General features: G+C 41.2%; 1 protein-coding gene across 3 annotated transcripts in view; it reads right to left on the minus strand.

Moving 5' to 3' along the window:
• The window catches only part of LOC140921351 (epidermal growth factor receptor substrate 15-like 1), a 62,724-nt gene that overhangs the window by 37,565 nt on the left and 9,240 nt on the right, over window positions 1–15,919 (minus strand). Inside the window, exons 11-27 of one of the 3 annotated variants that reach the window (XM_073371354.1) lie at window positions 15,846–15,909; window positions 14,784–14,964; window positions 13,720–13,817; window positions 13,562–13,634; window positions 12,582–12,680; window positions 12,296–12,358; window positions 11,798–11,845; window positions 11,621–11,698; window positions 11,339–11,410; window positions 10,493–10,687; window positions 9,975–10,055; window positions 9,832–9,883; window positions 9,174–9,274; window positions 8,354–8,441; window positions 7,897–7,970; window positions 7,146–7,287; window positions 6,009–6,455 (exon numbers count right to left, since the gene is read on the minus strand). In XM_073371354.1, coding sequence (XP_073227455.1) covers window positions 6,448–6,455; window positions 7,146–7,287; window positions 7,897–7,970; window positions 8,354–8,441; window positions 9,174–9,274; window positions 9,832–9,883; window positions 9,975–10,055; window positions 10,493–10,687; window positions 11,339–11,410; window positions 11,621–11,698; window positions 11,798–11,845; window positions 12,296–12,358; window positions 12,582–12,680; window positions 13,562–13,634; window positions 13,720–13,817; window positions 14,784–14,964; window positions 15,846–15,909 — 1,517 coding nt within the window. In that variant the 3' untranslated portion in view covers window positions 6,009–6,447. Of the gene's footprint in view, window positions 1–6,008; window positions 6,456–7,145; window positions 7,288–7,896; window positions 7,971–8,353; window positions 8,442–9,173; window positions 9,275–9,831; window positions 9,884–9,974; window positions 10,056–10,492; window positions 10,688–11,338; window positions 11,411–11,620; window positions 11,699–11,797; window positions 11,846–12,295; window positions 12,359–12,581; window positions 12,681–13,561; window positions 13,635–13,719; window positions 13,821–14,783; window positions 14,965–15,845; window positions 15,910–15,919 lie in introns of those variants that run through there. The other 2 variants (XM_073371352.1, XM_073371353.1) reach the window with 2 other exon arrangements.

Raw genomic sequence — 15,919 nt, forward strand, 5'->3', positions numbered from 1 at the left:
CTGCGGCTTTAAAGCGGGCAAAAACTCTTGCTGAAGAACATGGATTTCACTCTTTGAATGATAAATCCAAACAAACTCCTACGAACAGCTGTTTGCATGATGACAGGTGTCCTCTATTTGAATTTCAACCAGTGACGGAAAAAGAAGTCGTGAAGATCATAAGATCCTTACCGTCAAACAAAGCTGCCGGCCCTGATAAAGTCACCGCCGGGATATTGAAGAATAGCTTACCAATAACAATCGCTGAAATGACGAACCTAGTTATCACCTCGTTCTCTTCAAACAAATTTGCCCAAGTATGGAAATTGGCTGAAGTCATCCCAATTCTTAAATCAGGTGACCCTGTCAAGCCTTCCAATACACGCCCGAAATGTCTCTTCCCCATTTTGTCGAAGGTTTGTGAAAGGGCAGCACACTCACAGTTTGTTGATTTTCTAGACCAAATGAAAAAATTCAAAACTGTTAAGTGGTAATAGGAGATTCCACTCGACTGAAACTACTCAACTCTATTTCACAGATGAAATCCTTAAGAACATGGACGACAAAAAAAGTATCTGTGATCGTCCTTTTAGACATGTCTAAGGCGTTTGATAGCATACGTCATGATCTGATGCTGTCACAACTTCAGAGTATAGGTATGTCTAATGCTGCGTGCGACTGGTTTGTAAGCTACCTTTCACAAAGAAAATGAGTTGTTAACGTGGCCCCATTCCGTCTCTGACCCTCTTTCCTCGACTGTGGGCGTACCACAAGGCTCAATTCTCGGACCAGTTATATTTTCACTGTATGTAAATGATCTGCTATCGGTCCCTACTCATTGCCAAGCAATGGGTTATGTGAACGATTACAAAAATTTTGCTCAGCCTTCCCCCAAATCAAATTTCAGACGCAGTTATTGCATTAAATGAGGATCTTTTGGCAATTGCAAGATGGTGTTGTACAAACTCCCCAGTCATCAACCCTGATAAGACTAAGCTCCTGGTTATGGGAGTTCCGCAGATTACAAGAAGCCTACCATCTTTTCCGCCGGTTAAATTACTGGGCAAAGAGTTTAATAACTGACTCCTCTCTAAGTTATAATGAACATGTGACCAGAACAGTTTCAGATTGCAGGCATAGATTAATTAGGATCAACAGAATCAAGCACCTTGATAGAAAGACGCTACTTTTACTAATTGATGCTTCTGTTTTCAGTAAATTGTTTTATTGTTCCATCGTATGAAGCAATACCTCTAAAACAAACGAAAAAAATTGCAATTAGTTCAGAACTTTGCCGGCAGGACAGTTCTTGGTCTCCGGAAGTATGATCACATTAAGTCACTTAGATGGCTTCCTTTATTGCTGATAAACTACTTTTGTGTCGAGCTTCATGGGTATCTCGATGCGCCCGCGGTACTTCCCAAGGCTGATGACTTAGTGTACGCTACAGGTGGAGATAACTCTTTTAGTGGAGAAGAAATTTTGCCAACAAAAAGCAGTACTGAATTACTTAGTGATTCTGTGAGGTAGATTTACTGATTACGGCACATATAGCTTTGGGACAATTATAAGGAGAATTTGGTATAGACAATTGAGCATATTAATTAAAAAGGAAAATCATAAACGAAAGTCAAAACTGCTCGCGCTCAGCTGAATATGGCACATGGAGCACTAAGTCTAATGGTAAAGTAGGCAATGCTGTTTTTTAAAGACGTAAAAAAAAACGCGTTAACGCGCCTGTTTTTTAAAGGATTTTAGGCCTCCTAAGATTTGCTTTTTTGTGGACTGGATTGTTGTGACCTAGTAAAAAGGATTCATTGAAGAGTACTGACAACACCCTATACAGTCAGGCCGATGGGATTTAAGAACAAAGAACAAACATCTACATTTCGACCTATGTTTGGCTTCATTTTTTAAGGGCCTGTTTACAAGGAGAAAGGGTTTGTTACCCTTGTGCTAGGGTAAACCCTAGCAAGCCGGTTAAAGTTAGCTCTGATTAACAAGTAGACTGCGAGCAGTCTCTCTTTTTCTTCAGATTTAGTAAGGGGAGTGTACGCGCGCGCGAGCGTTGAGCGGCGAAGCCGCGAGACGCAAGAAACGAGGGCGGCAACCCGAGAAGAAAAAATAGAGACTGCCCGCATAGCCAGACCCATAGCCTGCGTAGCCTGTGTACAGCCGCCCCTCCCCTCAAAACAATCGGAAGGGAGCGTCTGTGATTTACCGTTGATAATCGTGTTCAAAGACCACGTGACTTTTTCAGGAATGTGTGAAAAATGATTTGATTGGTTTAATATTTCCCATACATCATTACATTACTGAAATAGCGAGATTTGATTGGCTTTCATTTTCGTAAGCTTTGCAATCGGAGCCTTCCTTTCCAATTTTTTTTGAGAGGAGGGGCGGCTGTACACAGCGTAGCATGGCGGTTTTGGTTGGGCGCGCTAAGTAATAAAGGCGGGCGAGGGCAGAGAACCCGCGAGGAGATTGAGGCGGGAGCAACGCCGCTCGTGCGCCAGGCTCGACAAAACCACCATGCTACGCAGGCTACCAGACCCAATGAAATATTCGTTGGCCTCACAATGCAAAATACGATTGGCTGATGCGTGAAGCGTTGACAAGGTCTCATCTCTCCGGGTACGTGACGTGATCGCGCAATTTAATACTCAATGCCTCTGTTCACTGTCTAGGAACGCTTTAGTTCCAAAAACGGTAATCTTACTTCAGAACTTAAAACAGAAAGTAGCATAGACTGGAAGACTCTAAGACTGTTTATTTTGTAAAGATAAAACAAAAGTTACCATCGGATGCACTACAGGACATCGCGCTATAGAACAAAGATTCGTTACATTGAATCTCAAGAAAGAAACAAAAAAACAAAAAAAACAAATCGGTGCCCAAAAAATGATCTGGAGTGACTTGCAGCGTTGGCTTAGCTTTAGTTAAGCTACAATTAGGATATGTAGAACACTATCCCGTGAAAATTCAACATCCTGCAAACAATAACTAGGCCTCGGGTGATCTCATTCAAAACATAAAGCACAGGAAATGAATTATTAATTATAAGAGAAATAGACCAGTTTCATGACTCTAAATGTGAGACCAGTGGCCAAAATTAAGATTTTACTCAGTCAGTTAGTTTAGAATCGACTCTTACTCTATGCACTGCATAAGAAAAGTAGGAAAACCTCTGTTGTTCAAGCAAACTCTAAGGGCACGTTTCACGAGCCTGCCCTGTATGTCAAAACTTCAGTTTTCACGCCAAAAAGTCACTACTCTGCGAGCAGAGTCTCCTTCGATCTTCCTAGATAAGTATCGAGGAAGATCGAAGGGGACTCTGCTCGCAGGGTAAACAATCACTAGATTGTGAAAGACCATTCTTTCTGGCTTTGCGGGCCAGTTAGAATCCTCTATTTTTCGGTAAGATCATCGAGATCGAGCGCTTTGCGTTACGGGCTGCCATCTTGCATGAGTGTCAAATCTACTTAGGGGGCGGGGGCGGTTTTCTCCCCCCCACCCCCCCCAGAGCTATAATCCCCGACACCCGCCCCCTCGGTACCTTTGAAAATCAAGATACCCGTGACGGTAAGACGCGGTATATCTAAACGATCTCACGAAAAAATAGGGGACTGTGAACAGTCTACTGGCAGGTAGTCTCTCTTTTCTTGTGCCTCTACCGTCTCGCGCCTTCAGTCACGCGCGTGGTCATTTGCGTGTCTCGGGCGTTTTGCTCGACGGACCAAGAAAAAAGAGAGACTGCTCGTAGTCTGGTTTACAAGCAAATTTCTCAGGAAGGGCTACCTACTTTACCACCTTTCCTGACGTGTTTCGCATGCGTGACATTCTTTGATATAAAACTTGAAGTTGGAAAAAACGTCAAATTCACGAAAAAACGGGAAAATATGATCATCGTATACAGAAAATACCTTATATTGTTCAGATGTTTATAATTTAGCTCAGAAATTGGATAATTCCGTTCAAATTGTCGAAATTATTGGTCACGCATGATGGAGAAAAGTTGTTCCGGGTAGGCAAGTTATCCCTAGCAGAGCGTTTACAAGGCAGGTAGGGTAACTCTCTTGCTAGGGTAACCCTAGCACCCGGCCAGGTAGGGTTACCCTGGCGCTAGGGTAACCCTACTTGCCTTGTAAACACGTCGTGTAAAAAAAAGAAGAAATGTGCGAATGCTAGAGTAACCTTAGCACCAGGCGGTTATCCTCCGTTGTGGCATGATGCGACAGTTAACTTTTTTAATCTCCCTTCAAGAATGTTGTTTTTAATTTATAAGGACTTTTGTTGGAAAGATAATGATAATGACCGTTGATTGTTTCAGTTCGCGACCAGTGATATAGTTTGTGATTCGCTTTTGGCCAATTCAATCGTTTGTTATTTTTTCTGACCAATCAAATTTCGCCCCTCACAATCTACGGACCAATCAGATGTTTCCTTTTTTTACAGTAAAGGAGAGTTAAAGCGTCAGTTTAAAGCCACAAACAAAACACTTTCATCAACTGTCGCGTGGAGCTGAACGCTGCAAGAAACATGGTTCGTTTAAACATGAAAGACGAAATAGAAAGCAAAACTGCATCGATAAACAATGGCTGTTTAAACGGGGACAAGAAGACGCATTACAGGATTGGAGACGAAGTCGCTCGCTTTGAAATGAGGTCATTGCAGTTTTCGCTTCACAGGCGCAATCCGAACACAAAAATTACGAGCAGCATCCAGTTGGCCCGACGAATCCGAGGGGTACAAGCATGAAAAAATAGACTCAAGAATGATCCAGGACTAATGGATTACACTCAAGCAGTAGATAAATACGAGCCGGATGATTTAAAGAACGATTTTTTCCCCGAGGAAGAGACTTGCTGCCGAGAGGTTCACCGATTGTGAGATTGCTAACTGTTACATCTACGAGAAATTATTGACTTGCTGATTCAAGTTTGAAGTTTGTGTTAAAAGACAAAATTGCAGAATACTGAACAAATAGCTTGACACTTCGCTCAAGAGTTTCACAAGCCATCTGGAAATAGTTGAACTCAAAAACGCAAGCACGCACGTGTCATGTATCGCGCATTTTCACGACTTTTCATTGTTTGGGCAATTTTCAAAGCCTTTGTTTCAAACCTAATGTGACGCTAATCATCAGAGAGCTTTCTTTGCATTTCATTTTCCTGTTTTAAGATGTCTTCTTTGAGATAACGTTGAATAAATTTCCTTCATACGCACTGAGTTGATACTTTTGTTGTTGAGCAAGATAAAATTATATTCTGGGGATAAATATTTTAGACTAGGCACCATGGCCAGATACTTTAGGATAGTTTTCATAAATTCTTAGCAACAATTGTTTAAGTATCGCATTGCCCTTCTTTGTGAAAGCTAAAACCGTAGGCAACAAAATTTCATAAAATAAAACCACTCCAAGACAGCGGCGGTATTTAGGGGAAAAACATTGAAAAGATTCAATATAGAACGCGAACAAATCTACCTAAAAGTCAAGCGCAAAACTTTTTAAAGAAACCATTTTGTTTAAAATTAATTCTAAAGGGAATTTTAACGAGGTCTTTTTCCTGACTACCTCAAACTGAACAGTCTAAGTCTATATCAAGCAGTTTTAAAAAATTGCACTTTTACTATCTTAGCATTATATAACAGAAGTATTACAAGTTCAGTTAACGGCGGAGTTCGATGCAAAAGCAAGCAACCTTGACAGCCTTCACTGGCCCTAAATGTCTTAGCAACGGAACGAAGAAAAATTCGTTTAAGATCGGCGCGAACAACGTTTTTGAAAATGAGCGAACGATTCTCCGTAAAGAGACATGCGCGGAATGAACCAGGCTATGGCGCGGGTAAACAAACATTTAACACAGTCGATCCGGTCGACTTGTAGCAAGTCTAAATCGATCCATTTACCGGCGGGAAAATCAGCAGTGTCCGCCAAGCGCGGGTGATACGCATTACACAAGCCGCGGTTGCTTGTAGCTGGTGCATCCAAATGATGAAGCAAATAAACAAACTCACTACGTCTGTAGTAACATGGTGTCAAGAACTTAATTAAAATTTATTTTGCCAGCCTTAATAAATGACATATCTTGACTAATTTTGTATGTTACATTTAGCGATTGCAATCTCCTTGTTCCACAATCGACAGAATCAGTGCATGGTTATCAGAAAAACCAGTCACACAATCGCACGATCCTTGGCGAGGATATCATAAACTGTACGCTTTCTCTCTAAGTCGTAAGCTTAGCTCAGGTTACCTAGCAACCAATTAAACGAAAAGCGTGGAATTCTGACCTCAAACCTTTCGGGTTCGAGTTTCGAGACCAAAAGCTTTACTCTCCGATTGAGTTAATAACTTCTTTTTTCTATTTGGGCGTGTTTGATGAAATACCGCGACGGAGTGTAACCGATATGAGCCATAATCTTCTAGCAAATCTTCCTTGTACTTCTTTAATTCATCGTATTTCATCAAGACGCTACAAAGAGAAAATGCGGCGATCAATAAAGTTATAGGCATTAAAATCATCATCAACAACAACTCTTCATTACAAAATTCTCCCTACAATTTCACACACGGAACCCATGGGTACTGCACGAACAATGTCTTATTGGCTGTTTACATGGAGAAAGGAAGATCCTTTCGGTATTCGGTTTACATGCAAAGGGTTTTGCTTGTCGCTAGTACTAGGAAGATCCTAGCACCATATAAACTGGCTTCTCTAGGAAGATCTTAGTACTAGGGACAAACAAGACAAAAATGGTGGCGGGTCGTTCATTGGCTAATAACGGCTGGCCATTTCGTTTGGCGTTGGCACGAGCTGATAATTGTGATAATTTTTCTGAAAGGTAGTTATTAACGCCAGTAAAGAAAGCAGAAGGGTCAAAATTTCACTTCTGTTTTTGTCGCCCGCCATTTCTAATTCTTTCTCCAACCTTCTCTTCTGGGGCATTACACGGACCGAAATTTCCGCATGTGAACCCAACGTTCTAGGATCCTCCTGGTGCTAGAATCTTCCTCCCTCCACGTAAACAACCCTTAACCTCCTGTAAGTGGGTACCGTTGATATCAGAAATAATTGCTTCCAGCTCGCGCTCTGCACTCATTCCCATCACCCCACCTCTTGGGCTTCTCGCTTGTCTTCAAAAAAAAATTGTCGTGAACTCACCAAACGGATCAGAACCAAAAGGATTGCTGAAAGGGTCCTTTGCAGAAGAGCTCAAGTCTTTGCTGTCTGTGGTTTTCTTAGAATCTGAACTACTTCCAGATGGTTTGAAGGGATCTGAGCTAAAGAAGTTATCTGTCGAACTCTGTAAGAGATGTAAAGAGGTAAAAAATTCCTTAAAAAGGTTGTAACAAATTCACCGCATCGAAATTTCATCAGAACGCCTTTTTTTTCGATATCAGGAACGCCTTCGAGATTTAATAAATCCTGGCCTTCTTAACGGTTAAGTGTAAAGAAAATCACATTGGGGCCGTTTAAACGAGGAAAAATAAGACGCGTCTCAAAAAGGACGTGACTGTCCTAAATAAGACTCAAACTATCCCGTATAAAGGGCACATTTCGTGTGAAATTTAGCAAAGACGCGTCTTATCTAAGAACAGCCCCTACCTGTTCTTCTATAAGACGCGTCTATTCTAAGTCGCGGCTTAATGTGCCGTTTATACGAGATAGTTTGCGTCTTATTTAGGACTCGTCTCATGAAAGACGCGTCTTATTTTTCCTCGTATAAATAGCCCTATTATGTCGACTGCAAATGTGAAATCAAATAGAAAAACGGAGAGCGCTGCTCTGCCAAATGAACTTTGAAAGTGAAGAATGATTATCGCAGTAAATTTCCAATTTAGATGAAAGTGAAGAATGATCATCGCAGTAAATTTCCATTTTGATGAAAGTGAAGAATGATCATCGCACTTACCTTGCTACTCGGGAATGTACTTTGAAATGGATCCATAGCAAAAGGATCTGATTTCGAAGGTGAAGCAGATAATCCTACAAATGAGAAAAAAAAAAAGTACACATCACATACAGATTTTCTCACGGCCCTTTACAAAAGAGCGTAGTGAAAACAAAACGAAAGCCATTTTTTCTGGCCAATCACAAAACCAGCAAACAATCAAATAAACCAATCAAAACTCGCGACAGATACAATAAGCAGGTGCTAAGCCCGGGAGGCACGTGCGCATGAGTGAGGATGTCACATGTAGTTTTGGTTTCACTTCTGACTGGTCTAGAAAGTAGCGCGTGATTTTTCAGCCAATCATAAGTCAACTGTGTGTGGAAAAAGGAAAAGTGCGCAAGCACGATGATTAAAAAGCATATCAAGGCAAAAGTAATGCAGCCAAGATTTACCTCGTCTGAAACTCGAGACTTACCGTTCGATATTCCTGTTGCAGTGCCGTTAGCCTCGCCACGTGCTGGTAAGTCGCTTTTAAAGGGGTCACTTTTGAACAAATCTTCACCCTGACAGACGAATAGGAAAACTTAATATGTACACTTCCTACGTCCTATAATGAAAACAATTAAGACTACTAGAATTTGGGATAACATTCCAGACACGACTTCCACAACAGAAGTGTAGAAGCAAACCATGCCGTTGCATTGAGGTTGGAAGAGCCAGCGTACGTACTCTAGAGAAGAATTAAGGTTTTTGTACGTCTAGCGGTCAAACGAATGCAAACTGTTTCAGTCTAATGTATGCACCTTGTTACAAAATGGCGTCAAATTTTGTTATTCTTTTGTCATCACGATAATTGGCCCTAAATGCATCGTTTCAAGGTAAAAACTCTTATGAATTTGGAAGTGCGAGTAAGGCAAAGAGGGCTAATAAACAATTATTCCTCGAGCCCGAATGGGCTCTGAGTCAATAACCCACTCAGAGGCTATGAGGGCGAGAGGAATAATTGTTTTCGTAAAATTCAACTAGTTGGTCAAAAATATCGAGACAAAAACTTTAGCTAGCAAAACGCGTTTCCAAAGCCGGCGCTTTTCGCTACGAGTGGGCTTTAACATATAGCCTAGCAATAGCTCAAACAGTCAGAACGCAGCATTGATAATACACCACTAGTTGGATTTTACTAATTAACATAAGAAAAAAAAAATGGTTTTATTGCAATCATTTTGGAGTAAGGTGTATAGTTGGGAAAATGTTTTGGATCAATACTATTGTAACCAGCCATGTTATTTGCTTCTCACCTCAAAAGGATCCGCTGTGAACGGGTCTGCGAAGGAGACGCTTTTATAATGAAATGGGTCTGTCTTGAAGGGATCATCCACGTGAAAGGGGTCGTTAGATTCTGAAATAGAAGAGAGAGTTCATGTTTATTCGCTTTTACGTTCGTAACAAATGAATATACCGTCAGAACTTGCATGCACTGTCAAAGAGCGATTTTTCTCACGATTTTTAATGATAAGAAGCGACCAAAACACTTCCATGCCAACGAGGGAACTCTCATGTTGGCGTTTGAGAATTTTGGCTTATGATGTGCAAATATAGATTTCGAGACAAACACGACTATGTGAATGATCACTAGCCGTTTAACTAGTTTATCAAAACAAGTGAACAAACAATTTTCACAGCTCAGCGAACAGAAGCAAACGCCCGAAGCGACTCGCTTGGGTTCTGTCGTCTTTGACGTCATCCGCTTTTCGGCAATCTGATAGGTCAATCCAGCAAAGCACTTTCCACATTAGGGATGCTTTTAGTGAGAAAACACTGGTGGGTGAACACTGATATTGAGACTCTCGGGAGAAACGATTTTCAAGGACAACTGGATAGGACTCTGGGAGATAACAATGAGCTAGAAAAAACATCAGTCAATCATTGAAAACTATGGTGCACGTTAGAGCTTACCTGCTTCTGAGGAACTAAATAGATTTTCTTTACTCTTGAAGGGATCTGAATCCTAAAAGAGAAAAGATTTAACTTTGTTTCATTTCCTCCTCTTAGCTAATCAGAAGAAAGAATTCAAAACAGGACTGTAGAACTAAATATACCTTAAAATCGTCCACAGCTTCATCAACTCTACCAGATCCAACACTAAAACCACTAATACTACTAACGGGACTGCTTCCTGCCTACAGAAAATCAAACAAAGAAAAAAACTTAAGACACTACCTTTTTTATGGTTGAGAATGGCTACCGTTTTTAATGGCTGTTTAGTTAGACATGGTTTAAATTAACCAATCAGAGCAAAAACGGATCTAACGCAAATACCTAATTTTATTCAGAGGCAAATCCAGGGGAGGGGCCCGGGGGGGGGGGGGCGGGCCTCCCCCTTATTTTTGGACCAAACTAAGGTCCGAGGGGCTGAAAAACTTTTTCTGAGACCGCCCCCTTTATCTCAGGGTCTGGATGACCACCCAAGCCCCCCTCCCCCTTATCTGAAGGTTTCGATTTTTTCCTTTCAGAAAGCTTTGTTTTCTTTATTACTCAGCGCAGTCTATCGAAATGAAATACTGCTGCCCTTTTGTACATGAGTTGACCGAAACTGTGGTTCATTCTCGTAGCTTACCGTCGCTCTAACGCTCATAGCGTCCGCTTCAGAAGGAGTCGGTGTCATATCAAAGGCATCATGAAGTGGCGTAAAATCAGGAATAGGGGCGGGACCACTGGCTACGCTATTTGAATTCATCAGAGAGTTGTAATGCGCAATATTGGCGTTTAGACTATTGTTCGTTTCTTCCAGCGTTGACACCTTTGATCTAACCTACAAAACGAATTAATGCTATCAACAATAGATAAGGAACAAAAATTTACAATCAGGCCTGAGTGACTTCATTGAGAGAAACGTTTGTATCCAGGACTGTCAGGAAATGAATGTGATTGTATGGATTAAAATAACACAGACAAACACTACAGAAGCAAGGAAAAGCATTTTGTCTCCAGAAAATGTTCCCTCAAAACAATGCTAAAAACAAACTCAGAACGAAGCCAATTAAAACAAAACCATTGGATTATTTCTTAAAGTTAGATTAACAAACGGCTGACAAACATCATTATTATAGTTTCCTTTTTTTTTTGTAATCTTACATCTGCGTTGTGCAAATGCAAGATAATCTCTTCTCAAATACTATTGGCTGAAACTCCTAAATGACAGTTAGCCTTTCAATAAAAGTTGTGACTTCTGCCCGTAACTGAACGAGTCAACAACTTGAGTGAAACGAATTGTTGCTGAACCAAGGACTGATCTACTTGAAGTAATGATTTTGTTGATAAGCAGGGTATCTCCTTCGCGACCGCTCGGGAGGGAGTCACGCAAAGCTCCGGGGAGAATGCGTGACTCCGGCTCGGACGGCTGCAAAGGAGCCTGCGGTAACTCTACATCCCCCACCTAAAATGGCCCTGTTATGATCGTTACCTGTGATAACTCTGTCTGAACAGATTTGATTTGTTTTTGTACAGCCTCCAAATGTTCTTTACTTGATTCGATCTGTTAAAAAATAGCAAGGCATACGATTTCGGTTCAAGTTACTGAGTCAGTCATTTCCTTTTAAGAAATAATAGTTTATAAACGAATTTGTAGAAGGGAGAAGAAGATAGCACCTTCTGGCAAAGTGGCGAGAATAAAAAAAAGAAAAAGGAGAGAAAGAAAAAGAAAACCAAGCATTTTGTCCCATTTTATAAGGTCATTATTTTTTACTTCTCGTTCAAGCTTCGTTTCATCTTCTCTCAGCTTGTTTAATTCGTCTCTTGCTTGACTTAATTCTTCCTCTTGGTGCTGGAAAATAGGAAACAAAGGGAAAATTTTTACTAAAAAAAATAATTTTCGATCGTTACAAACATTTTTTCCCCTAGGGAGTGGGGCGATTCTACTTACCAGGGCCGACTGTCTTGAAGAGGCAATTTGCGCTTGTAAGCTGTTTATCTAACAAGAAAAACAGCAAAAATTCACTTTACTGAATTTTGGTTGGATATAGAACTATTTTCTTCTGACAGCTCTTTTAGCCATAAGCTTCTAGCTGTGTAGTTGTTATTCACTACCTAGTTGCGTGGAAGAGTTTCGAAGGCGAGAGAGGGGAGGAGAAAATCAGACGCGAGAAAACATGAAGGGTGCGTGTGAAAACGAATGGCGCGTAGTACACAGGTGAATCATTGTGGCGACCGTGAATGCCATGAAACAACCCTGAACTTGAATAGTCAGTCAGACTCACGCCCAAAACACTATCCATTCCTGATATTTGTTATTTTCCCTTTGTCCTATGATGTCTTTAGTGCAAAAAAAAAACAACAACAAAACAACAGCAACAACAACAACAACAACAACAACAAAAACAAAAAGGTAAAGGGAAGGCTGGAGTCAAAACAAAATACTCACAGTTTTTGTTTCTTCGTCACATTTTTGTTTGGCATCCTTCAGCATCTCTTCATATTTGGCTTTCTGGGAATAAAAGTACAACAGCCATTACTCTCCTGCACCGTTTATACCACAATTATACGTTTTTGACAGCAAATAAATCGTTTTGCACTCTCTCTTAATTATATTCCCTGCTAGCAATGCGCATGGCGCCAAAAGCGAGGATGGTCGCATGCGAAGTGCGCGAGCTTCAAACATCCGTCACGATACAACACATCAGCAGAAAAAAAACATCTTTCATTCTAACCTCCTTGTCCAACTCATCAAGTTTGCTCTGAGCGTCAGCCTTCTGTTTCTCTAATTCTTGGTACTTTACTTTGGTTTTCTCCAGCTCAGTTTGTAGATTCTGTGCCCAAATAAACAACATATAATGTAAGTTTTCAGCTTATCCATGAACCATTTTCTTTTGGCACAGCGTTGACTTTCCTTTGTTTTCTTTCCAAGCTAAGTATTTATGGTTTTAACGTCTATCATGATACTGCTGATGACGATGAGGTCTTTTCACCGCGGCAGGATTAGCTCAGTCGGTAGAGTGCTTGACCGCAAAGCGGAAGGTCGCGGGTGTCTCAAAAATAACTGAGAAATGAAGGTACTGCCTTTGCCATGCAACCGGCTATACCTTCGGTAAAATGGCGGTCCCGTCTCTAGAAGGAGACGTAGAAATAGTGCCCTCAGTTATTCCCTGCTAGCAGAGGTCTCTCACGACGAGGCAAAAATGAGAGAAAGGAGAGAGACCTCTGCTAGCAGGGAACCTCAGTTAGCACTTTCGTGCTAAATACATTGACACTCAAATGAAGTACAATTTTGTATGATAATGATGATGATGGTCATTGTCATTGTCCTCCTCCTCCCCCCCCTGCACCTCATTTTTATCATAATCATCAATGTCATCGTCATCATCATCATCATCTTCACTATGTCTCTCTACGCTAGAAGGCACATAGGGAACTGTTGTAACATCGACGTGTGTGCAAAATGTTCACAAGATAGTTCTACTGTGTATTGGAGTCCAATGGAGACTACTTGGTGAGTAAATGGATACATTAAGAATCCATATTTTTGGCAAGATGTGTTAAAAAGGAAAAGTTTGCAGCAACCTTAAAAAATGAAGAACGGTCACGTGATAGTTTTGCAGTAAATGACAACAACAAAACTTTATTGGCAATGGTACAGTTTACCGTGAATGATGCTTTACGTCACTAATGATATATCAATAGCGAGCCATACCTGTATTTCTCCATTTCTTTGTCTAATCATGTCCTCTTTTTCTTCTATTTCACGCTGTAGATTGGCCTTTTCTCTGTTAAAGAAATAACATGCACATAGAACAGTTAAGTATCAATTTTGAAAATTGCTAAACGAGAGAACCAAAACTTATAACTTACCTCCCTAATTCTTCAATTTCTTTGCTAATTTTATCAAGCTCTTTGATGGCGCTAAAATCATTCAGGCTTGAAACAACGCTTCCAGCAGCTGTCCCGTCCTGCTAAAAGGAAACCACAACAGGGCTATTTAATATTTATTCAAAGTTACAGTCTAAAACTTGTATGAACCTTTATCTTTTACACACAAAACTGAGTTTACGTTGATGAGGTCAATTACGTAAACAAGAGAAACGCACCATCAGGCGTCTGTAAAACTAACAAGGTTAGCAATGAGTCCCATTGGCCTGAAACCAATTAAAACCTTTTGGACACCTTAAGAAGCATACACATTCTTGAAGCTTTGGTTTCCCTTGTACTGTAGATATATACTGTGGAAGCAATGAGTAATACTACGTTATGTAAACTTCGAAAGGTATCCAAGGGGTTTCGGGTAGATGGAATCCAATGCTAACCGCTGAACACAGCACTCGGCGACATTTTGCATCAATTCGTTGCTGGCCGGCTACAGTAGTTCCTTCGCGTGAAAAACCCATAAATACTGTTGTGGTGACAAAGATTTGGTTGCAGTGACATACCACATAAATCTAAACAGGATTAATTTTGTGCAATGAGTCGCAGAGACAAAGTAACCCACCGTGTGTGCGCTTGATACGATCTGAAGCCCGTTTCTCGAAAGTCCCGGTAACTTTTCGGGCCATAGAATAAGGGCGCGGGTCCTGGCTAGGAAACTACTCCATTTTGTTTCACTAAAAATCATGTTAGATGCAAAACTATTAAAACTTCTATCTTGCATGTAAACAACAACAGCTTTACGGGCCCGTTAATTATCGGGGCTTTCGAGAAACGGGCCCCTGTCCCCACTACAAAATCAAAACGGACCAATAAGAGAGCATCATTCACGACCCTTGATTCTTGTGACTTACCGCAGTGTCAGTACACACGACAAGGTTTTCTTCATGACATGTCGTCGCAGCACGCCGCCGATCCCCGCCCATACCTGGTGATTCTTTTCCCACTCCACACCTCTCCCCAGATTAACAGTAACATCTTACAGTAACACCTACCCTGTCTTCCCCTGTGGCCGTGGGCGTGGCAGCACTTCCATTTCTCATCGAGGGCGGGACCATCTCTGCACTAAGAGTCTGTGGTGGATCGACTCCCATGACTTTTTGATGAATAAGGTACATGGCCAACGAAAACTGTTCAGAATTCAAACGGCCTTGGTTTGTCACGTCACAGAGCCCCCTTAACAGGAGATTAAAGTAATTGGTTTGAGTATTAATGATCGTCCGGGTGACCGTAGTCTTGAATAGGACTGATGTTGACAGTGACTGACGTTTCGACAACCTGTGCGGTAGTCATCTTCAGAGTCACCGGCTTTGACTCGGAAGACGGCTACCGCACATGTGCTTCTGAAATGGCTCCTGGGTTCAAACCTTTCACGTAGATTAAAGTGTTAATTATGTATTTCAGTAGTTTTGGGTCACAATAGGCCTTTTTCGAGTTCCAAAACCCCACAAAAATCTTTCCCTCAAAATCTTTCATGTGACGTTGCTTTGAACGAGGATAGAAATCATTTTCTTATCAGACCATGCATTAGACCTCGTTTTGAAAAGAGGGTTAAGGTACAGAAATGGCCTATTGTATCACGTTATTTTCAGTTCCAGGGACAGTTCTTTCAGTTCTCCTTCATCTTTCAGTTTCGCCCTCTGTTTTTAATCGCAAATACACCAAACAGGATTAATGTATTGTAGAGACCTAACTTGGCAAAATTCAAGCGAAAACCGTTTACCAGCATTTCCTCACTCTACTCCTCACTACATGGCATAAAACGTGGTTCTAACTGTTCAAGTTATGAATAAAACTAGAACTGGGAGTCTGGGCAAAGTAAAGGTGTTTTCAAACATAGCAAATGACTATAGAAAACTGATTAAACAGCCAGCCGGCTTCAAACAGAATCGCTTCTCAAAACGCGCAAAAGCGACAAAAACCTGGATTCTCGCGTGGAAAGCGCGTGAACGTGGCGGTAGGACGCACAATGACCACCTGAAGCATTTTTAGGGCTAACGTAAAGTTTGATTGTTTGCAGTTTAGCAGAGAACAAACGAGGAAGACAACTATCTTACCAGATGTGAGCAAGCACTTGTTGCGGAAGTCCGGATGCCATAAATATGTTTTTAACTTCCTCTCCTGTAAGTCA

The sequence above is a fragment of the Porites lutea genome, chromosome 12 (genome assembly GCF_958299795.1).
Source record: "Porites lutea chromosome 12, jaPorLute2.1, whole genome shotgun sequence".
NCBI classification, from domain to species: domain Eukaryota; kingdom Metazoa; phylum Cnidaria; class Anthozoa; order Scleractinia; family Poritidae; genus Porites; species Porites lutea.